The sequence below is a fragment of the Oryzias latipes genome, chromosome 22 (genome assembly GCF_002234675.1).
Source record: "Oryzias latipes chromosome 22, ASM223467v1".
Taxonomy (NCBI): Eukaryota; Metazoa; Chordata; class Actinopteri; order Beloniformes; family Adrianichthyidae; genus Oryzias; species Oryzias latipes.
Genome location: NC_019880.2, coordinates 1807990 through 1834000, shown reverse-complemented (window position 1 = coordinate 1834000; position 26011 = coordinate 1807990). Strand labels below are relative to the sequence as shown.

At 43.5% G+C, this 26011-nt stretch overlaps 2 protein-coding genes across 2 annotated transcripts; both read right to left on the bottom strand.

The window, feature by feature from the left end:
• Positions 1 to 2611: 2611 nt before the first annotated feature.
• Positions 2612 to 10215, bottom strand: tc2n (tandem C2 domains, nuclear). Its single transcript, XM_020713451.2, has 12 exons — positions 10013 to 10215; positions 9458 to 9549; positions 9211 to 9387; positions 8529 to 8699; positions 8369 to 8448; positions 7246 to 7309; positions 6798 to 6898; positions 6451 to 6567; positions 6176 to 6367; positions 4164 to 4278; positions 3889 to 4088; positions 2612 to 3539 (listed from the first exon to the last, which is right to left on the bottom strand). Exons 2-12 carry the CDS (start codon positions 9525 to 9527, stop codon positions 3429 to 3431), a joined length of 1398 nt encoding a protein of 465 aa, XP_020569110.1. The 5' UTR covers positions 9528 to 9549; positions 10013 to 10215; the 3' UTR covers positions 2612 to 3428.
• Positions 10216 to 11840: 1625 nt separating this feature from the next.
• fbln5 (fibulin 5) lies at positions 11841 to 25993 on the bottom strand. Its single transcript, XM_023951670.1, has 10 exons — positions 25608 to 25993; positions 25489 to 25537; positions 25074 to 25355; positions 20501 to 20623; positions 18987 to 19103; positions 18763 to 18879; positions 16949 to 17071; positions 16702 to 16828; positions 16434 to 16629; positions 11841 to 12462 (listed from the first exon to the last, which is right to left on the bottom strand). The coding sequence occupies exons 1-10, from the start codon at positions 25800 to 25802 to the stop codon at positions 12301 to 12303; spliced, it is 1491 nt and encodes a 496-aa protein (XP_023807438.1). The 5' UTR covers positions 25803 to 25993; the 3' UTR covers positions 11841 to 12300.
• Positions 25994 to 26011: the final 18 nt, after the last annotated feature.

Genomic DNA, 26011 nt, shown 5'->3' with positions numbered 1-26011 from the left:
ACAATGATGGAGAACAGTTATCATTCAAAATTTAACGTAAAGGTTCCAAAAGGTTTTTAGCCTTGAAAAGTTTGCTTTTAAAAAGCATAAAAAAAGTTATGGTAAAAATCCTCTAAGGACTTTAAAAGGTTTAGTGGAGTTTTGCAGTTTTTGAAGTCAATTTTTGTCATTTAAAAGTCAATTTTAACCATATTTGCAGAGTTTTTTTTTTAATATACATTTTTATTTTGTCTTTACACCTCTGACCTTTGTTATAAAAAACACAAAAAAATTAATATAATTTTTGGGATTTATGCATTAAAAAAAGAAAACATTTCTGACTGAGATTAGAGTTATTTTTGGTACAGTTTCAGGTTCAAAAGTGGAAATGTAATGTAATGTAATCAGAAATACCTTATTTCAGCGCTAGATATTCATAGACGTCATTCTTGAAAACATTTTAAGGCTCAGATTCCCAAATTCCAAAGTCGCAAGTCCGGTCAGGTCTGCTGGTTCTTGTTGGTTTCTGTTGGTTTCTGTCAGTTCTCGGTTGTTCTTTCTGGTGCTCGATGGTTCTTGCTGGTTCTCGCTGGTTTCTGCTGGTTCCTTCTGGTTCTCGCTGGTTCCCCACTGGTTCTCTCTGGTTCTCGCTGGTTCCTGCTGGTTCTTGCTGGTTCTTGCTGGTTTCTGCTGGTTCCTGCTGGTTCTCGCTGGTTCTTGCTGGTTCTTGCTGGTTCTCACTGGTTCCTGCTGGTTCTTGCTGGTTCCTGCTGGTTCTTGCTGGTTCTCGCTGGTTCTTGCTGGTTCTCACTGGTTCCTGCTGGTTCTCGCTGGTTCTTGCTGGTTCTCACTGGTTCCTGCTGGTTCTTGCTGGTTCTCACTGGTTCCTTCTGGTTCTCGCTGGTTCCTACTGGTTCTCTCTGGTTCTCGCTGGTTCCTGCTGGTTCTTGCTGGTTTCTGCTGGTTCCTGCTGGTTCTCGCTGGTTCTTGCTGGTTCTTGCTGGTTCTCACTGGTTCCTGCTGGTTCTTGCTGGTTCCTGCTGGTTCCTGCTGGTTCTTGCTGGTTCTCGCTGGTTCTTGCTGGTTCTCACTGGTTCCTGCTGGTTCTCGCTGGTTCTTGCTGGTTCTCACTGGTTCCTGCTGGTTCTTGCTGGTTTCTGCTGGTTCCTGCTGGTTCTTGCTGGTTCTCACTGGTTCCTTCTGGTTCTCGCTGGTTCCTACTGGTTCTCTCTGGTTCTCGCTGGTTCCTGCTGGTTCTTGCTGGTTTCTGCTGGTTCCTGCTGGTTCTCGCTGGTTCTTGCTGGTTCTTGCTGGTTTCTGCTGGTTCCTTCTGGTTCTCGCTGGTTCCTACTGGTTCTCTCTGGTTCTCGCTGGTTCCTGCTGGTTCTTGCTGGTTTCTGCTGGTTCCTTCTGGTTCTCGCTGGTTCCTACTGCTTCTCTCTGGTTCTCGCTGGTTCCTGCTGGTTCTTGCTGGTTTCTGCTGGTTCCTGCTGGTTCTTGCTGGTTCCTGCTGGTTCCTGCTGGTTCTCACTGGTTCCTGCTGGTTCTTGCTGGTTCTTGCTGGTTTCTGCTGGTTCCTGCTGGTTCTTGCTGGTTCTCACTGGTTCTTGCTGGTTCTTGCTGGTTCTCGCTAGTTTCTACTGGTTCCTGTGCTTCAGGATCACGTTTGGGCGGCCGTGGTGCAGCGGTAGGGGGGTCTACCCATTATCGTAATATTGCAGGTTTGATTCCCGCCTTTCACGCCTATGTGTTCTTGGGCAAGACACTGAACCCCACCTTGCCTCTGGTGGTAGGTTGGCGCCAGTGTTCAGCAGCGGAGCCGCCACCAGTGTGTGAATGTGTGTGTGATTGCAAAGCGCTTTGGGCCTTGTAGGTAGAAAAGCACTATATATAATATACGCCATTTACCATCAGGAAAAGTGCTCAGGTCAAGCTTCTCCCACTAGTGAGATCAGCCCCAACCTCCCGTCACAGAGCGTAGATTGTGTCTTCCGTTTTCCTTCTCAGTTTGTGTTGGATGGACTTCCTCCACCTTCAGGACGTTTTCGCTGCAGGTCTGACTGTAGGAGCGAGACACAAGCAGGAAGCTTTGATCCAAGACAGCCGACAGCAGCGGAGCGGCAAATTAACAAGCCCGGGAGTGTCTGGATCTCCTTCTGTGTAACTTCAACCACAAATCAAACAGCTGTTTGGACAAACACAGGTGTTTTGGCATGCCAGGAGATGACGCAGGTCGGCCCACGTGAGCCAGCCAGTTGTCCTGGTAACACAATCACAAAACGCAAACAGTTTTCTGGATCCACAGCTTCACTGTTGGCTGGAAGATTTCAGAAAACCAATGTCAGAATTTTCCACCAAATTAGAGACGATTACAAGAACCCAGAAAGAGTTTAGCTGTTTGTTTTCTTCAACAAAAATTCCACTCTAATAGAAAAATACTGTTTTTCTTACAGGTTGGACATCATAGAGATGATGAGACGGAGAAGAAGAGACATTCAATTGCTTAGTAATCAACAGAAAAATGGAAAAAAATTAAAATAAAAGGTTCAGACGTAGAAGCAGGAAACCTGAGTTTTCTCATATAAAAATATGAAGGACCAAAATCCTAAGGATCGTAAATGCAGTGTTTCACTTAGTTTTCATACATTTTTATTTAAAGTGAATCAGCTGCAGTAGGAGGAGCTTAACTGACACAGGATGTACTTTATTTTGAAAGGAACATGATGCTGTTAAACACAAGAACAATTTAGTATAAATAGAAAAATAAGATGCAGTTTTAATATAAATATTGTAAACATTCAGAAGCTACGTTTTTATAAATAAATGTAATTTTCTAAAAGGTTAAGGCGTGACTTTGTGGCATTTGGGTTTTAGTCAGTAAAAAATGGACCAAGCGGCTCTTTTAGCGTTGAAAGTTTTAGACCCTGAGCTGCTGTAAAATCCAGCAACAGAATGTTGTGACTTTATGTAGAATGAGTCATAAAAACAGACTTTAATGGGTTTTATTCTAGTTTGGTAAAAACGTAGCATCAGTTGAACTACAGCTGTCCACAATCAGGACTGTCAGAATAAAACAAAACTAACATTTCAGACGTAGAGTTGAATCTAGTTTCTAGACAAACAGAGACGTAGCATTTAATCCAGATCCTGCCTGTGGAAATTTGTGCGCACAGACCGGACTTTCGCTCAAAGTGACGTTTAATGAGATCCCTCATGGATTTGTGCAAACCAACAACCTGCTTCCATTCACTCACATTTATGCAGAACTAACTTTTTATGACAGTACAGTTCCTCTGTGGTCTCTTCTCAGAAACACGAGCTGACCTTCAGACTCTTCCCAAAACCAGGCTTTTGTTCAAATCCTTCATTTTAGCGGCGGTCAGCGGATGCCTGAGCCGGCTCCCGGGACTCCCACCGTGTCTTCGTGACTGAGGAGACAACCAGCAGCTTTAGGGGGGGCTTAGCCGGAGCCAAGCCGTCACCACCTTCTCCGGGTGGGTCATCGTGTCCGTCCACTGCTCCACAGCCTCGGGGACCGGGCTATCGAACCCCAGCAGGACCTGACAAACAGAGCAGAGTGTCCATAGCAACCGAGATCGAGGAAACCATTCACCTCTGGGTAAAATCAACAGGAACAAGAGCTTGCAGTCAGCTCCCTCCTCTTCTTCAGATGAAGAGCCTCATGCAGACTCCACTTTTATGAAATACCTTAAAGTTAACGTCACTACACCAAAGCAACAGAGGAACATTTAGTGGAGCTTTACTCCTTTGGAAGTTGGATTTAGACATATTTTCTGAATTTCTTCTCTATAGTGCAGATCTTTTCCTCTTCATCTCCCAGAAAAGTTCTTTAAAAACACATTTAACGTTCCAAGAAGTTCTTCATGTCCACCTGAAAGGCCTCCTCACCTGTCCGAGGCAGCATTTCCGCCTCACTGAGCTGTAACTGTAGAGTCTGACCGACAGCGAGCACGGCTCCTCCAAGGAGGCCAGCAGGAAGTGGAACGTCTCCCCCCACCGACACTGGCCCTCCAACGCCTTCACCGCCCGGCACTTCTTCCTGGTGTCCTTCCTCCCCGCCTGCTGCATCTCCGCCGTGACGAAGAACCCTGCAAGCAGACAACACGTCGGCCACACAGCCGCGGGGGTCCGAGCGCGCGAGTCTCAAAGTGCACGCCACTCACGGAGGGAAAGCGGCGAGGAGGTCGGAGGGAGGCTTTGGGCCGCCAGCACCTGCAGCTGGACGCGGCCGTTGACCGGCTGGAAGCAGGTGCTGAGGTGCAGCTCCGAGTGGCAGGCCTGGAAAATGTTGAAGAGCAGGAAAATCGAAATCAGAACTGCTCCGATTTGACTTTAGACAGAAAAACTTTAAAAGAAATGGTGAAAACCTGAAGATGAAACAATGACAAAAACGTCACAAAAGCTGCTGAGTTTTTGAAGTATGTGTGTAGAAATCAGAGTCCGTCCATAAAAAACAGGTTAGTGAAAACGGGGGCTCTTCATACGACGGAGTTTGAAGGCCAGCAGAAAATAAATCGTAAAATTACGAGTTTTTTTTTTTACTTTGACTTAAAATTTTGTATTTTAAAAGTTATGACTTTTTTTCTTGTAAATTTATGACTTAAAAGTCATAATTAAAAAGGTTTGTTTGTAAACTGGCCCTAAAACTCCGTCATACTGAGATGTAAAAACAAAAAAAAGCTCGGTTGCTGTGGAACATCAGTGGATTATCTCCATGGAGGCTGAGATTATTAATCCAAGACGATATCAGGAAGAAATCAAAGGTCTGATGTAATCAGACTTCAACAAAGTAATCCATACTTTCAGAAGTAACCAAAGATGAGAAGTAATCTAAAACCAGACATCAAAATTAATCCAATCTCAGAAGAAATCAAACATGAGAAGTAAGAAAACATGAAAGAGGTAATCTACACTTTAAAAAGTAATCAAAGATGAGAAGTAATCAAAAATACAAAGTAACCAAAGATGAGAAGTAATCTAAAACCAGCAGTAATGTTACATCAGAATCAATCAAACATCTGAAGTCTTTCCAAACTGAAAAGCTAAAATGGACATAATGACGGCGCTGGTCCATTTCTTCAGCGCCTGTCCTGGTTCTGGTGGAAAAGCTGCAGGTTTCTGCTCGTTCAGACGCAGCTGTGTGAGGCCTCTTCAAAGCTTCCAGTGATTGACAACGATTTGGACAATTTTACTGCTTTGTGCGCACCAAATGGGTCCCTGCTGACTGAACGCAATTATCCGTCTGAGGACCTGCAGATGATTCACCGTCTGATCTCTAGGCCAGCCGGTAATCAACCAACCCACTCTGAAGATGTGGCCTACTTTCTGCAGCCTTTCTTCTACGTTTCCCTTTAAGTTCTTTTGTTTTCCATTATGTAAGAAATGCGTTCCTGCCTAAAAATGCTTCGCACGCCAGCGCGCAACAATGCAGCTGTGAGGCAGCGGCAGGACCTGGCCCTTTGTTTACTGTGCTCATACAGACAGCCGCCGTGCAAAGAAGGAGGTGAGTGTCAAGCAATAAAAGTCTGGGAACATTTCCAAGCACTGTTTGTCGAGAGCAGAACTCCAGGGGAAAACTACCAACTGTCTGTAGATCCTCTGCCGGCCTAAAGCAAAGCCAGATCCAGAAGAAATGGACAACAACCGAATAAATTCACCTGCAGCTGAAAATGCTAGAGTTCCCCCAATAGAGAAGAAGACGGCTGAAAAGATCCCCATCACCTTAGCGTGGTCTCTAAATCGAAGAAGTTAGACTACAGAGAGTTAGACTAACTAAAAAGAGCCCAACAAGGAGGGAAAATGGTGTCAAAATCAGCTTTAAGGCTAAAGCTGCTGCAAGAAAACCCCAGAAAAGAAACAAAACAAAGAAAATTCCTCTAAGATCTCGACATGAAGCCTCATTTTTAAAATGACTAAATGCTTTAAATGCTTTTAAAAACAATTAAAGCTAAACTTGTTCTTATCTAAAGTGTAAATATAAAGAAAAGATTAGGGGTTTGATGAATAGAAGTGAAGTATCTAAATAATTGTAGCTGAAACTTTGATAATCTCAAAGAGCTTTTAAAGTTTGTTATATTTCAAACTGAAAAAGGTGTGAAAAAGCAAAAGCAGGAGTCTCCTGGAGGAGGTGAAGCAGGAGGAGGATCTCAGCGTTCACACTGACGCGGCGTCTTACGGGGGACTTGGAGGGGGGGTTGAGGTCCAGCCAGTACTCGGACTCCTTGGGACCGAGCCGCCGCAGCGACAGGACGCTCTCCGCCACCGTCCGCTTCCGGGGGGCGTGCACCTGCAGCCGCAGCACCAGCGCGCAGCTGCGCAGCTGCTCCAGACGCAGCGCAAACACGAAGCTCTGCATGAAGCTCACGTCCTGAAAGCAGACCAGCGCACCCCTTCAGACCGGGGGGACCTCTGACACCAGGGGGGGTGGAGCAGCTCCGTCTGCAGCCGTACCTGACTGTAGTCTCTAATGCAGCTCTTGAACTGGATGGGTTTGGGGACGGTGATGAAGCCTTTGAATCCGACCTTTTGCTCTTCTGCTCCGTCTGCGTCAAGGTTGAGATCTAAACACTAAAGAAAAGAAGAAAAAAAAAGAGGGTTTCACGCCCTTCCCTTCAATTTTCTGCGGCCTTTCAGAGTTTCCCCTGCAGGACGCCGGAGCTGCACTTAGTGGAGCGTTGAGGGCGGCCAACAAAGACGTTTTCTCTGCACACACAGGGGCGCATTGACAGAAGCTGCAGGAGAGCACAACCAAGCTTTGTGTCCCTGTGCCCCCCCCTCCATGCTGCAGGTAACCTTACCTGAATCAGGGTGATCCACACCTGCTCCAGGTCCTCCCGGTAGCTCAGCTGGACACAAACCTTTCCTAACTGCTGCTCGTCCCCGAACACAGAGATGGATTCTGGGGGGAAAAAGTCAGGATGAGAACATCTTTTGCGTGTTTTTGTCCTATTAAATATCTTCTTTTGGGGGGGGGGGCATTTTTCACTTAAATTCATGATACTAATGTCAAATAAATCAGTAGCGATGCAACGATTCACTTTCCCAACAATTTGGTTCAAACCTCCATTTTTGGAAATAAAGCAGAAAAAGGACGATCAAAGTCTCCGCTGAAACTACCAAACCCAATCTGACAAACCAACGAGCGTTCAGCCGAATGTGCTCCACACCTGCAGCTGTCTTTGGCCCACAAACGACCCAATGAAGCTGCAGAACCCAAACTCCATCCCAGATGTTCATGATAGTTACCCGTGCTGCTTTCCACGGAGCTGATCATGGACGACGTGCTGCTGAAGGGGCTGGAGCCCAAACTCTGCAGGTGAGACCCGAAACAGTCAGAACCAAACCCTTAGACTTTCACTTCACCGTTTGTTTGCTTTTTAATATGCCAAAGGCTTGAAGGCCAGTGTGACGCATGAATTATGATTTATGCTCAGGGTGAGACTTTATTGATGCCGAGAAATAACTGACGACACTCTGCGTACATCCTTTATTTGACATGGAGTCATGCCTGAACTCTCACACATCCCTGTTCAAATACAGCCCAGTCCAAGACAATAAACGGGATTGTTCGCCTGGAAAGTTCACGGCTGCAGCAGAGGAGGAGGAGGAGGATGGAATTTCACTCAAATACCGCCAGGTTAAGTCTACAACCACCACCAAAGGTTTGTTGACCTCTGACCTGCCAAGAGGCTGCCATCTTGAATAAAAATAAATAAATAAATAAAAAATTCTTCTTTGGTCCTAAATATTTGATCTCCTCCGAGGAAATGTTGATCCATGGCCTCCTCGCTCCTCGAGCATCACTGGGAAACTACTTAGGAGAAATGTTGGAATCAGAAGTTGTAGCTTAAGAAAGATGTTGGCGCGGCAAACTCACAAAAGCGCCGTTTTGTTAAAATTTTAATTATGAACCGTTGGCTCACGCTGAACCAAACGATTTGATATATGGTAAGAACATATTAGGAATGTGTAGTTAACAAAAAACCTCTGTTGCTAAGGAAACCCAATAAATGTATTTTTGCCAATTCTTCTAAAAATTTAAAATAAACCTGTTCGTCACCCCCAGACGATCAAAATATAATATGGTTGCTATGGAGATAAAATTAAAAAAAAAAAAGGGTAATTCTGAAAAAAAGGCTTTTATTTTCATGAGTTTGCTATGTGCAGCTCTGACCAGGGGGGCGATTAGTGCCCATGCACAACACAACGCTGCTTCCACTGAACTTTATATTTTGAGCCATGCAACACCTGCTTCAACCTTCTTTGTGTTTGTTTGTGAAGTTCTGCTCTGCTGGAGGGAACAGTGGAAACTGGGAAACTATATTTAGCCTTTGGAGCAAACACAGATTAGATAAAAACAGAGTCTCACCTGCCTGGGACTCCGAAAGCTGGACAGGTCCAGCATGGAGCTGCTCAGGCGCTCCGGGTTTCCGGGCTTCAGGCTCCGACCTGGAGGAGACGTCAGAGAAAAAGCTTTCATGCCGAGAAGACGGTAAAGTGTTGACTTTCACCCGGACGGGTAGGGGTACCTGGGCTGTGGGGGCGGGGACTGAGGCTCTTTATCGTGTCCCGGCGGGCGGAGCCGGGTGAGGCGTACGGCGACGTGTCTCCATGATGGAAGAGCCCCTCTGGACTGTAGCTGAAGTAGGTGGAGCCCCTCAGCTCCGCCTTCCTCTGCGTGTAGATGTCCCTCACAGAAGCTGGACAGAAAATCCACATCCAACATTAATTTTCTGTGGAAGTGGTCGCCCGAAAACCCCCAGTTATTCTTCTAGATTCAGTCTTTTCATCCCATCAGATCAATTATTCACTGAAGGAGGCTAAAGTCGAAATCAAGCAAAAATGAAACAATTGTAATTAAACAAAAGATTTCTAGTTTTTCTGCTCCAGCTTTTCCAGATTCAGCATCGGAGCTCCACGGTTTGAAGGTTTCATCATTAATTCTGATTGTTGGTTTGGTGATAGATTCTAAAACCCGGAGAAAACACAAAAGCAGTGTTGGTGGAGATCTTCTGGATTCTAGTTTTGGTTCCACCTCTGGGAACAGATTTGAGGCAAACACAACAGTAAATCTTCTTCTGCTCTCATGGATGAACGTTCACTATAATCCCACGTAGTGGAAAACACAAATGACTTGATCATGTCGGATCGGTCTGATGCTTCCTCACGGATGTGAACCGCTCTCTCTGCATCTGTGACGCAGGTACATACGGTGATGCGTGGGCTGTGAGGCAGGACTGGGGGGCTTCACTCTGGGTTGGACCAATGTTGGCACGACAAAGGGCACCTCTCTGCCATTGGGGGGCATCTTGGACAGCAGGTAGTCGTCTGTGTCCGCCCTCCTCTTTTCGTCCTCCGTCTTGTTCTGAGGCATCTTCATGGCGATGACTGGAAAGCAGAGGATGGGTCAGCCAGACGCACCTGAAACCTGCTGCTCAGCACGGCGGCGCCGCCTCACCTTGGGTTTCACGCTCCTCCTTCTCGTTCTTTTGCAGGAAGTTCTTGCAGCAGTTTTTGAAGCACTCCATGACTCCGACCAGAGAGGATCGCCTGACGATCACAAGCAGGAGGCCGTTTTCATGACACCTGAGTCTGATGGAGTCATTTCCACGACAACAAAGAAACACAACAGGCCTCTCTCCATTCAAAGGGTGAATTTCACTTTTTCTACTTAATCTGGATTTTAGGGAGTTTTCCTCTAAAATCTGAAAAGATTTGAGTAGTGGTGTTAAAATTATTCTTAACGAACTTTACATAACAGAAAATCTGTGTTGGAAAGTTGGAGAAGGCAGGTAGACGAAAAGAAAACGAAACTACTTGTAAATGTCTGACAACAGTAAGCTTTAAGGTTTGACTCAAATGTCAGAATATTTAGCTGCAGTTTTATGGTGTCGCTCTGAGATCCAGAACACACCGACTGGAGTTTAACACACAAAAAAAACAGCCAATTTACAGAGTAAATCTCTATAAAGCTACGCTTGAACCTTAGAAGAAAGTCCTAACAAAGCCATACCTGCAGCAAACGCACCTGTGCGCGCGGTGATCTCGTGCGTCCTGCTCCTCTGGCGCGCAGAAATGCGGCTGCTCTCCGGTCTCACCCTCCCCTCCACTCTCCTCTCCGTCTGCCCCCTCCCTCTGTTCCCGGACTCTCGCTGACACGCGCTTCCTTCCCCGAAGAGCCGCGCGCGCATCACTTTCTGTTTCGCTCGTGTTTGTTTTCGTTCATCTCCTTCAGACTTTGCGTGTTGACGCAGCAGTTTGGTCATCTCAAACGATGATCTAATCAAGGCTTTAAAAATGCATTAACCCAAATAAAGTACAGTTCCCCTCCAAAATAAAAGTCCGTCACTCGCTGCGTCCGAATCCACTTTCTCCTCCCTCACCGAAGGAGGGGGCAAACTTTTTGACTCGTTGGCCACAACTGGTTCAAAATTTGACAAAAAGGCCAGACAAGGATTGATTTAGTAACCCAACTTTTAATGGAAAAAAATAAAGAATCTGAATGGAGACATGCTTTAATTTTGATTAAAAACTTAGACATTTTAAAACTGAAAATTTTGTAGTTTTTAATGTCAAAACTGTGGCTTTTCTTCTCATTTTGGTGCCAGTTCCATCCATAGGTGGATGGATTTGAATGCAGTTCTTTTAAATGCTAAATATGACGTTACCCATCTGCAAAAGAAAAAGCCGAATAAATGCGAACATTTGAACGATGATTTATGAATCCACTGTGTTATGATGATGAGAAACTTGGATGAGTCGCAAAAAAATCATTTTTCCAAAGGTCAGATCATCAAATGCATTGTGGTCTATATTTGCCAATCTAGTGCGCATTGATGCACACTCCTTTTTTGCAGGGACTAATAATTATTTAAGTATGAGTTAATGGCCGATGAACTATGCATCATCACTTTTTAACGCACGCCGTGGAAGCCTGAACCGTCCGACGCGAACACTGACAAAATAGGCAGAAAAAACATCCAGACAGACGATTTGCCAAGGTGCCGCCTCCATTTGAGCATTTTATTAATCTCCCTTTAGCACAAATTGACATGTTTTTCATTGGGTTGTGTGAGAACTAGTGTTATATAACACAGTTTCATAACCACTGTGTTTAATGGATAAACTGAAGTCATTTCAAGTGAGCTTCAATCCGGAAGTTTAAAATGATCCTCTGTGCTTTTGAGAACAAAATGTGAAATATGCAGGTTACCCAACAGGTGATTGGTCTATTTTAAGCTCTAGAAAAATTAACTGGGCGTGTTCGAACAAAGTCTGCACCTACATGGATAATAATAAAAGGGTGGCAACAAAATATTCTTTGCATTTGACCAATTAAAAAACATTTGAGCTTCTTGATTTAAAAAAAAACCCAAATTTTTACTCATTTGAACGCAAAATTAATCTCTAATATTCCCCTTTTAGCTCAAATGTGCATTGGCATGTTTTACATTGGGGTGTATGAGAGTGTCATGTAACACGCCCCCTGGTGGTTGGTAGACAAACTTCAGAAACTTTGCTTTCGAGTGAGCTTCAATCTGGAAGTACAAAAAGATATCCTTGATCCAGCAACCATCGCTCTTCATCGACTTGTTTGATTACATAATTTCCGGTCAAAATGGCGCCGGCCAAACCGGCGACGCATTTCAAATCAGGAGGGTCACATGATCACCTCCAACTGTCTTTCATGCCAAATGACCTGACGGCTCATCAGATTGAGTTCTACGAGACAAAAGGCTCAAGGATGAAAAGAGCGGGCGGTGTCACCTTCAGGGAAAACCGAACCCAAACACTTCTCCTTAACGCCGCGGTTTCAGCAGGATGACGCCACAGACAGCAGACTGAGTGGGGAAGTCGTTTATTGGCCCAAAGGGGATCAATTATTCAGTTAAGACGCTCGTTACATAATTTCTAAGACCGCTTCAGCAGACGCATGATGAGACCAGCGCTGGGAAGAGAGGCTCCTGCTGATCAAACGGCGTTCCGAGGCGGCGAGACCCTCACCGCCACGGCTTTGAAGTGAGGTCATCAACATTCACTGAGAGCTTGGGGAAACCTCGCATATACACAGAGACTCATTTCAGTTACATCTGAGGTGGAGCTGGCAGAAACTGTACACCACAGATACCCGTCTGTGTTGGTATGACGGCTCCACGTCCAGTAAATCGTGTGGGGATGGGGTGGGGGTGGGGGGGGGGTGAGAGCATCCCATCAGCTGATCTCGGCTCGGTTCTCATCTGATCCGTCTCGACAGAGTCCCGTTAGCACAAACAGAAAGACTCTCTGACGAGCTCCGGACTCTCAGAACGGATGCTCCGACACAAATATCGTCAGCTGGATGATGGAGCTGCCTCTGAAGTTGATGACGTTGTTGACGGTGACCATCTCCAAGTCCAGCACCACCTTTTTGGGCCCTTTGATGGGACGCACCAGCACCAGCGTGGCGCTGACATGACTGGTTTGCTGTAAAACAAAGAGTGCAGGAATGTAAAGAATGACAGCAGGAAGCGTGTTCAGGTGTGACGTCCTGGAAGGAACTCCCGACTCATGTCAGGCACGTCACCCTGGCTGGTTCAGGAGAGAACCAAACTAAATCCAGTTCCAGCTCTTTTGGAGGCACCAGAGTCCAGAACGAGTTCTGACCAGGAAAAGTTCAAAAGTCCTCTAGCTGCTCTGAACTCCCCGACTTCTGTGGCCGTTTTCTTCTCCTCCAAACACGCAGAGCTCACAGCATCTGTGTTCCCACTGAAGAAACCCGCACCAGAGTTCATCTGCTGGTTTCTCAGGTGAACCTTCGCACCAGCAGAACCAGGACCACCAAATGTGTTGGTGCACATGCATCCCAAGAAAAGTTCAACCACACCAACCGTTCATTTGAATAATAATGCTGGAAAACATAAAAATGTATCAAACAGGTTAAAACCCAATGACGTTTCAGTCAAGGTAACGAGTTCACGCCAATCGGTTTTCTATCATTATTTTAATTGGATTCACTTTAGTCTGAAAACTAATGGTACAAATCTCTCTGGATTTGAACAAGTCGCAGCATCTGTTCCATAAAGAAATGCAGTTCGCTCAGTCTGTGTGAACTTTTGCAGTTCAGAAAAAGGCAAACAAAAGCAGGAAATTGGATGTTTGTCTCCGTTTGGCCGCTTTAAAGCTGCAGTGATGGCCGTCTGGTGTGACCACAACGCTCCACCAGAAATCCTGATGACAGCTTTCTGCCTCCATTTGTTTTCCCGTTGGAAGTTTTTAATTCAAAATAATTATAAAAGAACTAGAGGCTTTACTGTAAACGTATCCAGGAATCAGACTGAAAGTGTTTTCTACATATTCAGGTTTAAGTTAGTTTATGGATTTTGTTAATTAAAAAAAAACAGGAGGAAGTAAAACTGTGTATTGATGGAGTAAAACATGGGAAAAAGGATCTGACTTTAGATAAAAATCTGTCTTGGAAGAATCATATATCATATTCAAAGAAAAGTGGCTAAAACTGTATTGGTTTTGAATAATGTCAAGTAAACCATTTTAAATGCTTTATGTTTCATATTGTGCACGTTGGGTTTACTGCAGAAAATGATTATTAATACATAAAAACAAGAAACAAGAAAACACAAGCGCTTTATTTATGAAGTCAAAACTTTTGATATTTGAAGATTTAGTGGAAAAAGTTCTTTGTTTTTACTAAACAAAGAACTTTTTTACTTGAACATGCAGTTCCCCCACAGCAGCAGGTTTCCCGCCCTGCAGATGTAACGCAGCTTTGGCGAGCAAACACCAGGAGGCCACGTCTTTCTGTTGACCTTTCCACAGATTGACCCGATTCCTGCGGGCGGCGCCGTGTGCTCGGTTTGTCTGTTACGGACCGCACACGTCCCCCCCCCCTCCTCCTCCTCCTCAGTGACTTTAATAAGATCGGCTCAGGTGTTTGATGCTCCGTCACTAAAGTTTTCTCTCTTTCTTTTTTTGTGGCCCTCAAGTTTTTCAAACCAAACGCGTTTTAAAGTTTTGCGTCAATAAATCCTGAAACGAACTCTGTGTGATTTTTAGATGCAGATCTTTCTTTTTCACACAAATCAAGTCACAGACGGATTTCACCGTCTCAGAATCTTTTTTAGAGCCTTTCTATCCAGAGCTGAAATAGTCATTCCTGCTTTTATAACCTCTAGAATAGACGAATGAAAATTCTATTAATCGGCTTGAAATCGATTCTAAAGCTCCCAGTCTGCTTTGGAATCGATTTGAAGATTCTTTTATTAGTTCCTAAAAGTCTAAACAGACTTTGATCAGAACTGCTTTAGTTAATGACCCTCAGGCCCTCAGGTCCAGGTCTGCTGATCCTCGGGGTCACGGCGAGGCCTCATTCCAGCACCGTGGCGCTCGCCTGCAGAGCGACCTGGCTGAGGACGTGAGGGCTTCATCTGCCCCGGAGGTTTTTAGGGTGAAAAACAAAAGATCTTTTTAGCTTTGCTGTTAGGCTGTTTTCTACAGTGAAGCATTAGGGCCACTAGAAAAGAAGACAAATAAATCAATATAAGAACAAAGTTGTGAACAAAGTCGTACAATTATATTTAAAAAAAACATTTTAAAAGAATAAATTTATGTTTCAAAGTCTTAATTTATCAAGAAAAAATGAATGCTTAAATGTAAAATTCACCTTTTAAAATCTTCAAAGACCGTCGAACATTAGCCGGTTAATTTCTGAGAAATCAGACAGACTGCTGAGGAACTTCCCTGAATCGGCTTCACTTTCTTCTTGAAATAACACAACTACTTCTTTTGAAAAAGTAGCATAGATATCGTAAAAGGTTTATTTTATTCCCATTTATTTATTTTCTTTATGGTACCTTTAATATTCCATTACAGGCTTTAGACTTCCTCATGTTTTTATTGATTTTTCGGACAGATTTTTTTCTTTGTCTTTGGACAATGTGTTTGCCTGTGGAGACTTTATTGTGATTCATATCATTGCCATTATTTTTTGTTTTGTTTTGTGTTCTGTAAACTAAATAGTCAGAACAAATATCGGTTCTGAATTTGTTCTTATAGAACCACAGAAGCCCAAACGAGGGAAAAGCAGAGAGGACTTAAGAAGTGATGGATAGAAAACCAAACAATCCTAAACCTCTAAACCAGAATTCAAATGAGCTCAAAAGACTATTTAAAATGTGGTTAGGATAAAAAAAATGAATATTTGTAAATGTATGCTTTCAAAACCTCTCTTTTATGTCTGTGGATTTTATACATGTACAAATACTTTATTATTTAGACTTTATTCTGTTTTTCTAATGATAAATAAATAAAGAAACAAAGACATTAATTAATTTATACAAAAACAGAAAGATATATGACATTTTTCATATGCATGTGAGCAACTCTAAACAATTTGGAGTTTATTATGTCTGAAAACCTTTTTCTACATGCAAATAAATCAACAAATTATTTTAAAATAAACCAGATTATTAAAACAAAAATGAATTAACAAGATAATTTATGAGATGACCATCGAAGTACTTTATACATATTTCCCCTTTTTAAAAGTTTTTAAAACTTCGATGCTTTAAATGAAAACACCTCATGGATTAATGCAGTTGTGTGTTTTAGCCTCTTCAGTCCTCCGTATAATAAAAAACACTCCTCAGCAAAGCCCTTCTGAACACTGTCAGAGAGACAGAACTAAGAAAGTGGGGGGAAAACGACAACTAACTGAAGAAAAACTCAAAAACCTCTAAAGTATAGAAACTACTGTACAGTTGTGAAGAACTGGTCTTTGAATGCAGTCAACTGCTGCTTTACCACAAATAACCTGAAGGGGGTGCTGTTCCTCCACAGGACAGCTCAGATAAAGGGGGACGAATTCAGGAAACATTTTCCTATTTAATCAAACAGTAAATCCCATTCATTTATTTACTTTAACTTTATACAGGAGGAGAAGAAGTAAAACAATGTTCAAATTTAAGTTCGGCTGTTTTAGTGGAGTACGGTAGTTTATTTTAAACTAATGGTTTCCCTGTCAACAAAATTGTTTTTTTATTTCTAATAAGTTTTTTTTAAAGTCTGTTTTAATAAAACGTTGTCCTGTATAGAAAATACAAGATGTATTTATGCCGTTTATCTGCAACAGTTTGTTTTTTATGGCAGTTACAAATCTGAAATATTTTTTTCTTCCTTTTTTACAAATCAGAAACAGTTTGAAAAGCTGCGTTTGATTGAATCTTTTTTTTCCCTTTTGATTATTTAGATCTAATTCAACAGTTTGAGTCATAATGTTTGACGGTAATAAAGCTTTTTGCTACATTCCATGTTTTTTAAAAAGTCGGTTTATGGAAATGTGTGTTTTGGCCTCTTCAGACCTCCGTAGAAAAGGTTTAAGCATTGTTAAGTCTGCGCTCCTGTGTTTGTGTGCTCGATTTGGTTTTTTTTGCGGCACTCACCCTCATGTAAAACTCCCGTCCGTCGTTCCCCGACTTTATCTGGAAGATGTAGAAGGCGCCGGGGTAACGCGTGGTGGCCTGCATCTGGAAGATATCTGCAGGCACACTGCGCCCCGCCGGCAAGTCCATGTGTCGGTACAGAATAGTGAAGGGCCTGTCTTTGCAGGCCGGGTTCTCAGCTGAGCACATGCACTGACTGCAGGCGACAGGACGCGGTCAGAAAAGCCCCAAACGAGCCGGCAAAAGCCAAAAAACACGTCCGACTCACTTGTCAGACACAGCGACGTGAGGAGGCTCACACTGTAACGGACCCAGGCATGTGTAGCCTCCCTGGAAATTGAAACATACTTGTTCTGTTGTACAGGTGTTGTTACCAGTGTCACATTCATTGATATCTTCAAAAACACACAACAGCACAAGTCAGTGACAGCGTCCACCTGAGGGGGCGGAGCAACAACTCAGCATCAGGCAGAAACCCGACGTGCGGCGGAAACGAGGAGGTGCGGGGACTTTACCTTCACAGCTCCGGTCGTCATCGTACAGGTAATATCCGGGCGGACAGACGCAGGAGAACGAGCCGGCGCTGTTCACACACGTGTGCTGGCACAGAAACTCCGAGAAACTGCACTCATCCAGGTCTGAGTCAGGCAGAGCGTACAGTCAGACTCGTGCAGGTAATCAGGCGGTTTACCTGAGCAGAGGAGGCCCTTCAGGAGGATCGGGAAGTCGCCCCGAAGAAGAGCTGCTCGTGCTCCATCTCTCTGCTGGAGGAAGGAAAACTCCTCCTCCTCACTGGGAGGCAGTTTAGAAAGATGCAGAATGTTCTGAAATCTCAGAACCCAGTGGAACGTCAGATAAACATCTTGCAGAACAAACCTGCATCACATAAAGAACCATGACTTCATCCCAGAACAATAAACCTTCCATCAGGTTCCGTCATGTGCAGCTCTGGTACACAGAAAAGCACGTTTGCTCCAATTCAGTGAGATTCTGTTCCTTGTTTCTGTCTTTTTCCTGCTCTGGTCAGTCTTTTTATGGCGTCTCCACTTTGACCTTTTTATTTGCTTTATTTTTTTTGCAGCAAGGTTGAAAAGATGACATCATTTCCTGTAGAAGTCTATGGGAAATGGTGTTCTGCAAAGCAATGACCTGTTTTTTTTCTTTGTCCTGCTTTTCGTCTCACCAGTCAGCTGTCAAACATTTGAAGCTAAAATTAATTCAGAGAATCAACTAAACCAATAACCTGAACTCTAGTCAATGCAACAGCTTCAGAAATGTCTGCACAGATCATTTGACTCGAATAGAAAAAACATGAAAACAAAAGGAGGAAAATTTTCAGTATTTGTAATGTTTTTACTTTGCTTTTACAGACTGAATTCTCTGATAAATGTTAGCGTTGAGTGAAGACTTGAAGGTCTGAATAACTGGTGGGTTTCCAAAACATTTTTCTCGTGAGAGTTTCTCTCTCACAGTGGTTTGAGAAGGTTTGGCCAGCCCTGAGGATTTCCAAGATTTTTCTTCATTGGTTGTTTGGATCATCAATTTCAGTTAAATATATCATATAGCAGATGAACACAGTGATACTTGAGAAGTGAATGAAGTTTATTGGATTTAAAGAAACTGTGCAATAATTACTTAAACAAAAATAGGCATTATGTCATTTTCTTGGGCATAGTTTCTGCAGGAGTTTCTTAGAAATTTACCTGAATTGTGGGCGGGACAATTGACGCAGAGCAACCCCGCCCCCCTTCCCCTCCCTGCTGCTCAGAGTTTGGAGCAAGGAGCTTGTGGCCCGCCCAGCCTCTTTTCACAAATACGATCTTTTCAAACTTAATTTTTTCGTCTGTCCTTGGTTCATAGCGATTCGAAAAAAGAAATACTCAGAAATGCGATTTTAAACTTAGGTTTCTTCTTAATTTTATAATATACATATATATATTTCAATGTTGACTCCTTTAATACTTGTGTGAATATATCAGGTAAAACACTTTAATTTGTATTTGTACATGAAATGTGCTCTACAAATAAGCTTGCCTCATCTGTGAGATGCAGAAAAGACAACCTTTTCACATAACCCATCAGAGAATCTGACATTTTTTGAACATTTTTAGTCTTTTTGCAGCACAGATTTGGATGTCATTGTAGTTTCTGCCTTTTATATATTTCCGGCACCAAATCTAACTTATTTTTCAATTTTATTTAGTTTCGGTTGCAGACTGAAAAACGTCTGGTGAGAGAGAGCAGCGTTTGTTGGAAGAAGTACTGTTTTTCAGAGGAAAAGTCAGATATTTGTGGCTGAGGATGATCCAGGAGTGTCAGAGCTGCTCACCCATGCAGGTGGTGCCGTCTGAAGCCAGCTCGAAGCCCTCGTCACAGTTGCACATGAAGGAGCCGTAGGTGTTGAAGCAGGCGTGGTTGCAGGGCTCCTCCTCGCACTCGTCCACGTCTGGACAAACACAGCAGGGTTCTCTCAGTTTCACCATAAAGCGTGCCTCTCAAAAAAACAACAACAAAGACGTGGACCGTCCTTCACAATAAAATACACCGAGTTACCCTGACAGGTCCGACCGTCCGGATTGAGGACGAATCCGGGGTTACAGGAGCAGGAGTAGGAACCGGGAGCGTTGGCGCACAGCTGCTGGCAGTAACCATAGCGACACTCATCAATGTCTAATCGAGAGGAGAAACGATGGTTAGAAAAACAGTTTTTCCACCCAAGCCTTTTACTAAAAACCAAGCTTTTAGAGTTCATTCAAAGTTTTTTTTGAATATCTTCTTCAAAGGAACTTGTTGAGTGACTCGACGTTAATCAAGTCCGCAAAGTCTCGTGCTTTTACCAAAAACACACGTTTTTTTCAGTTCAAAGATCCTCTTCTTTTGGATTCTAGCTTAAGAGCGCTCTGCAGATGAAATAACACTCCCCTGTCAGGTAAAAGACCGACTAAGTGGAAAAAAGTATCACATAAGAAAAACTTCAATCTCTTTAGATTATAAAAACTATTTACTGTTAAATGACAAAGAACTGCTCACTGAATGCAGATCTACTGCTGCTTTACCCTGACAAACCTGCAGGAGGTGCTGTTGCTCTACAGGACAGCCCAGAAACATTTTCTATTTAATCCAACAAATCCCATTTATTAGTCTTACTTTAACTGAGTATTTTTTCTGTAGAATAATCAAAGATGACTTCAGCTGTTTTAGTGGAGCAGTTTCAATTAAACTAATGGCTTCCCTGTGAACAAACACAGTAAAATGGCTCTTTTTTGTTTTGTTTTACAATTATTAAAGCTTAAAAACATTTCTACTTGTGTTTCATCGAATATTTATTCTCTGTAGACAAATAGATGCATTTATGGCATCTATTTGCTTTATTAAGGTTCATCTGAGTAGAAAAAAAACTTTGAAAAGTGTTTCTTTTCCCAGTTTTTAAAATTCAGAAACAACTTAGAAAACTGTTTTTTTTTTCTTGAGATTCTTTAAAGTGGATGCGACAGTTGTAGGCCAGAACTGACCGACGTCATTCCAAGAATATTGTTTACTTCCGACTCAAACCAAATGTAGTCAGTTCAGTCACCATTTTTTCACGATTCAGACAACGCCATCTTGGAGCCGGACGTCGTCATCATGTAAGCAGTGATTTTGGCCAAAGAGCTCATTGTTTCTATGGCAACAGCTCTCACCAATCAGGAGTGGGCTTGTCGGAAGGCCAAACCCTTTCCACTCAAAATCAGGCTACACAAAATCTGTCAAGCGTTTTGACCGTTGGAGCCAGCAGGCTCCGCCTACTTTATTAAGGCATCTGGTCAGTTTTTAACTTGGACTACAGAAAAAAAAAGGTATAAAAAAATGGTTATTCTGACCAATGGAATGGCTGTTTAATTCTCTATAGACGTCTATTATTTTTTTGCAGGCGTTTCCTGTTTGGAATCCCAGGGGGAGGAGTCACTCAGTCCAGTTTTTACATACAGTCAATGTTTGTAGCGTTTGACAGTAATGAGGCTTTTAGCTACATCCCATGTTTTTAAATTCCCTTTCAGAATTCCCTGCAGACCGGCCTGTCCTCTGACCTTGACACTGTCCGTGGAACAGCCAGTAGCCTTCAGCACAGGTGCAGGTGTATCCGCCCGCGGTGTTGATGCACACCTGAGTGCGGTGACACTGATGAGAGTTTGTCTCGCATTCGTCAATGTCTGCAATGAAAAAACAAAACAAGAAATGATGATTTGTAGACAAACAGGAGGTCAAAAAGACCTCACTGATGTGGGGGGGGGGGGGGGGGGGGGGGAGACAAAACCTTTAGAAATTTTGATTTATGCTAAAGAAAAAGTTCTATCCTAAAGCAAAAAAACAATGTTTTTCTTTCATTTGCATTCGTGTGGTTTCACCTTGTTATCTGCAGAACTGTCATCCTGGTTTATTATGGAGTGATATTTTTTAATTATTTTTTTTTTGCTTAAACTATTTTTTTTACTTTCAAATTTTTCTTTTCTTATGCGAGCAAAATCAAAATAGGAAAAAAGCGAGAGGAGACAACGCATGTGAAAACATTTGTTTGGCAAATGCAAAAATATTTATTGAAAGCAAAATAAATTTGAAAGTAAAATAATAAAAATGGGACAAAAAAAGTTTTTGAAAGCCAAAATAAAAATTGAAAGATAAAATTTTATATATTCATTTGCAACTTTGTGTGCATAAATATTACTCCATAGTTTATGCTCATGTTTACTTATGCTCTTGATTTTATGGATCATTTTTGTTTTTCTTTCATATTTCTGTAACATTTGCAGCTGCTGTAACAAAAATCTCCCTCTTGTAGGATAAAAATTGTCTTCTCATGTTAAATTCTGTCTCCATCACAAACATTTAATCATTGAAGCTATTCAGTCAAAATGAGGATTAAACAGAAGATAAATTTAATTCAGTTTTTGGCAAATCAACAACAAAAAAATGGATTCAATAGACCGAATCCATCAGAAGTTGTTATTCTTTATCTCATTTTTTCTGCATTCAAACAGATTTAACTGGAAATCCTGAAAGCGCTGTACAATATTTCAACATGGCATCACCCCCCACGTTTTAACTCCAGATTACAGGTATCTGGAATTACAATCTGGGTTCCCTTCGTTCTTTCTGCCGTTATAAAAGCCTCATTTCCTTTTGTGGATGTGAAAATTTGAAGGCTTCAGCTTTGTTTCTGATTATCAGACTATCAAGTCACACAAGTCAAGTGGCAAATCTCAAGAAAACCCGTACAGGAAGTGGGTGGGGGGGCCTGCTTTCTTGTTTGAACAGGCAGTGATAACGTCTGACCGAGGAAAGGCCACCTCATGTGCCAACAAAGGTCACCGACCCTGACATACGGAGGCCAGAAAAGGCCCAAAGCAGAAGATAAATCAAGTTAAATTTTGGTTTTTCAAATTTACTGAATATGTCAATCATGCGGTATAAAAGAAAGTGACTCGTTTGAAATGAAAATAGAATAAAGATACATTTTCAAAATAAGTTAGAACAGAACAAACAAAATTAAAAAGAAGTGAAGAGGTTATAGAGAACTGAAAAAATAACAATAGATTGGCTAAACTAGGTTGAAACAAACAGGTTGGCCTTTGCAAACCTGTGGCAACAACCTGTTTCTACCTGGCCTTCAGACCTTAAAAGAACTTTAACTATCAGAACTTTACAGAACTTCTCTGATCGGTTATCAGGTTCTTTAAAGTTGAAAACAATCAAAAACCATCATAGACTGATGTAAATCTACGACTTTAATGGAAAAAACTCTAGAGCTGGAGACTAAAATCTACAATTAACGTTCATGTCTGAATTTGAAGACAATCACTAACTTTATTTAACAATTATAGTTTGGTTCATTCTGATTTAAAAAAAAAAAAAAACTTTTCTGGCTCAGACTGAACTCAACCAGAGTTCCCCGATAAATGACTTTGCTTGGTCCAGACTGATGTTCAGCGGAGCGTTCATGGCTGCTAAAACAAGAAAGGACTTTCTGATGGAAGGGACCGACGTCCAGACCACAACCGCTCCACCAGAAGTTTCCGACCCGGTCCTCAAGGCTTGGATTAACCGGATCTGGCGTGTTCAGTTCAATCGAAATCGGAAAAATCCCATCAATACATTTGTTTTCTGGTTAGTTGAGATCAAAGTTGAGACTGGAAGCTGATGGAATCAAGTCAAACTTATCAGTTCAATCAATAACAAAGCAGACATTCAGACATTTGTGAGCAAGTGTCGAACCTTGTGGGGATATTTTGGAGGGACAAAACCGATAAATAAACTGTAAATTCATTATCCGAGTACGGATCATGTGAGTGGCTGTAAGAAAAGCCACTTTTCCAAACTGCGGAGTGAATTCCTGCTGCTGAAATGTTGTGGCAGCGACGGACAGACAAAGCCCTGTTTGTTCCAGGTTCAGGCAGGAAGTCCGTCTGTTTCTGCTTCACAGCAGCATCAGTCAGCGAGTCATTACATCACACACACGCACACACACACACACACACACAGGCAGTGGCCCCCTCAGAGGAATGCCTGCTCTCCGGGACTCGGCCTGGGTGCAGGTTTGCTAACACATGACCTCACTTTTGGCTCTCCGGGTGGAGTAGTTTACCCAAACAAGGTTGTGAGCTGGTTCCATGGCAGAAAAAGGAGAAACAGTCCATATTTGTGCATGAGCTCCAACTCAGCTAAAGGCGGTTCTAAATGTTGGCATCTCTGCAGTGGAAAAAAACAAAAAACTGATAGTGTTTCTGTCTGCAAAGTATTTCAATTTTAACATCTGACCAAACTGCGTGAGGTTTGAGGATGTCACGTCTGTTACGTTGCTGTGAAACGGTGATGCAGGTGAGAGACTGATGCTCTCACCTGCATCACCTGACGGCGTGCACTTCTACAGCTGACGGGAAAAGTTCACCACAGCTGGAACTGGAAAACTGAGCAAATTCAGAAAGAAACTGCACGACAGGAAAGACAAAAACACAGAGCAATCTCCATAAATTTGTTTTTGTTGATTTACAATTCTGTCTGAATAATTGGTGCTCATTCCTGACGGGACCGCTCAGAGCTGCTGATGTTTTCATTCCATCAATGAAGGACGAAGGTAGAGACGTTTTAATGAATCGAGCAGAAAAGGTTTGAACACTGATTGTAGTCTGATCAGTGATGGAATTGATTCAAGACGTTCAAACTATTGACTCTGAGAACTGGACGGATCGAGTGAGACATCCATGGAAGATGGTTTACTTCTGGCTCCAACCAAGTAAAGTCAAATAAGTCGCCATTTTTCCACGCTACGGACGCCGCCATGTTGGAGCCAGACGTCGTCAGTGACAGTCCGAGTGGGTCGGCATTTCTATGGCAAGCCCCCCATCACCAATCAGGAGTGTGCCTGTCAGAAGGCCACACCCCACAACTCGAAAGCCGCTACACAAAATCTGTCAAACTGACCAGTTAGAATCTGAGTGGTCAGTTTACAACTTGAATTATTTGAACTAAAGAAAAAATATATTAAAAAAAGGAGGATTATCAAGAACACGTTTAAAAAATAAAAAGTCACAGCACGATTGGTTCCTCTGACCAATAGAATGATAGTACTAGCTGTTTGTTTCTCTACAAAGGTCTACAGGATTTTGGCTTCTTGGAGCCACTTTGGAATGCGCGCGGGGGGGGGGGGGGGGGGATCACTCAGTCCAGTTCTTGAACAGCCAATGGGCAGGTCATGGTGAAATTGTTAGACTTGTGTGAATTCATTTCACACTGCATTCAGGAGACCAGAGCGAACCGCCTGACCGAGCACTGCAGCAGAATGCCGGACTGTAGTGAATTGCATCAGGGTTCACTGTCAGGTGAACCAAACACCCTTGACTTGGCTTTTTCACCTTCCCAAAAAGCTGGCGTGGACCAAAGGTGCAGTTAGTCTGCAAAAGACGTTTAAAAAACGGACAAGTCGGACCTCTGGATGAAGCAGAAACAAACCATGACACTGCCTCCCCTGTGCCTAACAGTTGTGCTGCTTGTGTGGCTAAAACTTCATTTACTTTATATCATAGTTACACCATTTCACTTTGCTGCTTAGGGGCAGCCGTGGTTCAGAGGTAGAGCGGCCGACCTCTAAATGATTGCTGGTTCCCACTCTGGGCACCCTTGTGTCCTTGAGCAAGACACTAAACCCCACTTTGCTCCTGGTGGTCAAAGGTTGGCGCCGCTGTTCGGCAGTGGAACCACCATCAGTGTGTGTATAAAGCACTTTGGGCGCTCCAAGAAGATTGTAAAACGCTTTATAGGTGTACGCCATTTATCATGCAACAGTTATTTGTGACAGTTTTCCCAATGATTCCACATTTAAACTTAAGCTGCATTTCCAGACCAGAAAGGTTCAAAACATTTTATAAAGAAATGAGTTTCTTTTTAAGGCGAATGGCATTTGTTTATTTGATCTTTTCTTTAAAATAATTGATCCTGAATTCCTTTCACTCAAAATTTTTTTTCTTTTTTAAAACTTAATCAAGAAATTACTTTACAAAAAATGTAAGCATTAACAGAACAGTGACAAAACCCTATAATATTACGTTTTAGAGAGAATTTTGCCCCCCAGTATCTGAATGTCAGGAAGTAATCCTCCGGCTCACTCACCGTTACAGGTGCCATCAGCTGCGAGAGCATATCCCAGGGTGCATAGCGCCGGGTTCCTGATCCTGGGGTAACTTGGCTCCACAAACCTGGGGGGAGCGGGGAGGAAGGTGTCAGACACCGGGTCGGAGGGCTCCGGGTAGCTCAGCTCAGGCAGAACCGGGCTGCTCTGCCGGTAGGGCCGCTGGTACACCTCGCTGGGGACGCAGGTGTAGCCCCCCACCCGGTTGACGCAGTCCATGCCCCCCTGGCAGACCCTCCCCAGGGTCAGGCACTCGTCCACATCTGGAACACAGAAGAAGCGCATCTGTGCGTCAGAGCGTCGCTGTCTGTGTCTGTGGGGGGGGTGGGTGTGTGTGTGGGGGGTGGGGGTGGGGGGTGCCGGGGGGGTGGGGGGGGTGCCGGGGGGGGTGCCTACCTCTGCATTGTCCAGCGGCGTCATCAAACGCAAACCCAGGTGAGCAGACCTGAAGACGCGGGACGTTAGTCTGACAGCAGGAATCAACCCCATCCGCCTGGTCGCTCAGGTGTGCTTACCTGTCCGCGAGCAGACTGGACGCAGAGCAGAACGAACGCCAGGGCAGCCAACATCCTGCAAAGACTCGGAAACGGCGTGAAACCTCCACGCAGGGCTGTTGGGGGGCGCCTTGAAATGGAAAAACGCGCCAAACAACCGAGGAGAAGAGCGCGCAGCGCCGAGCCAAACCCGAGGCCGCGTTCTCCAGAGAGCATGCCTCACTGAAGGAATGGAGGAACCAGAAGCCCCGTCCGCCCGGATCCCCCCTCCCAGCTGTGCGCCTTTACGCGGCACCACGTTTTCATGAGCGAGGCGCTGCGGTCCCACGCGCGGACCAGGAGAGCCTCCACGCAAACCAGGCGCTCCGCAACTTCTGCCGCGATCCGTCGGCTGGACGGATTATTTAAGATATGCAATCTGACCC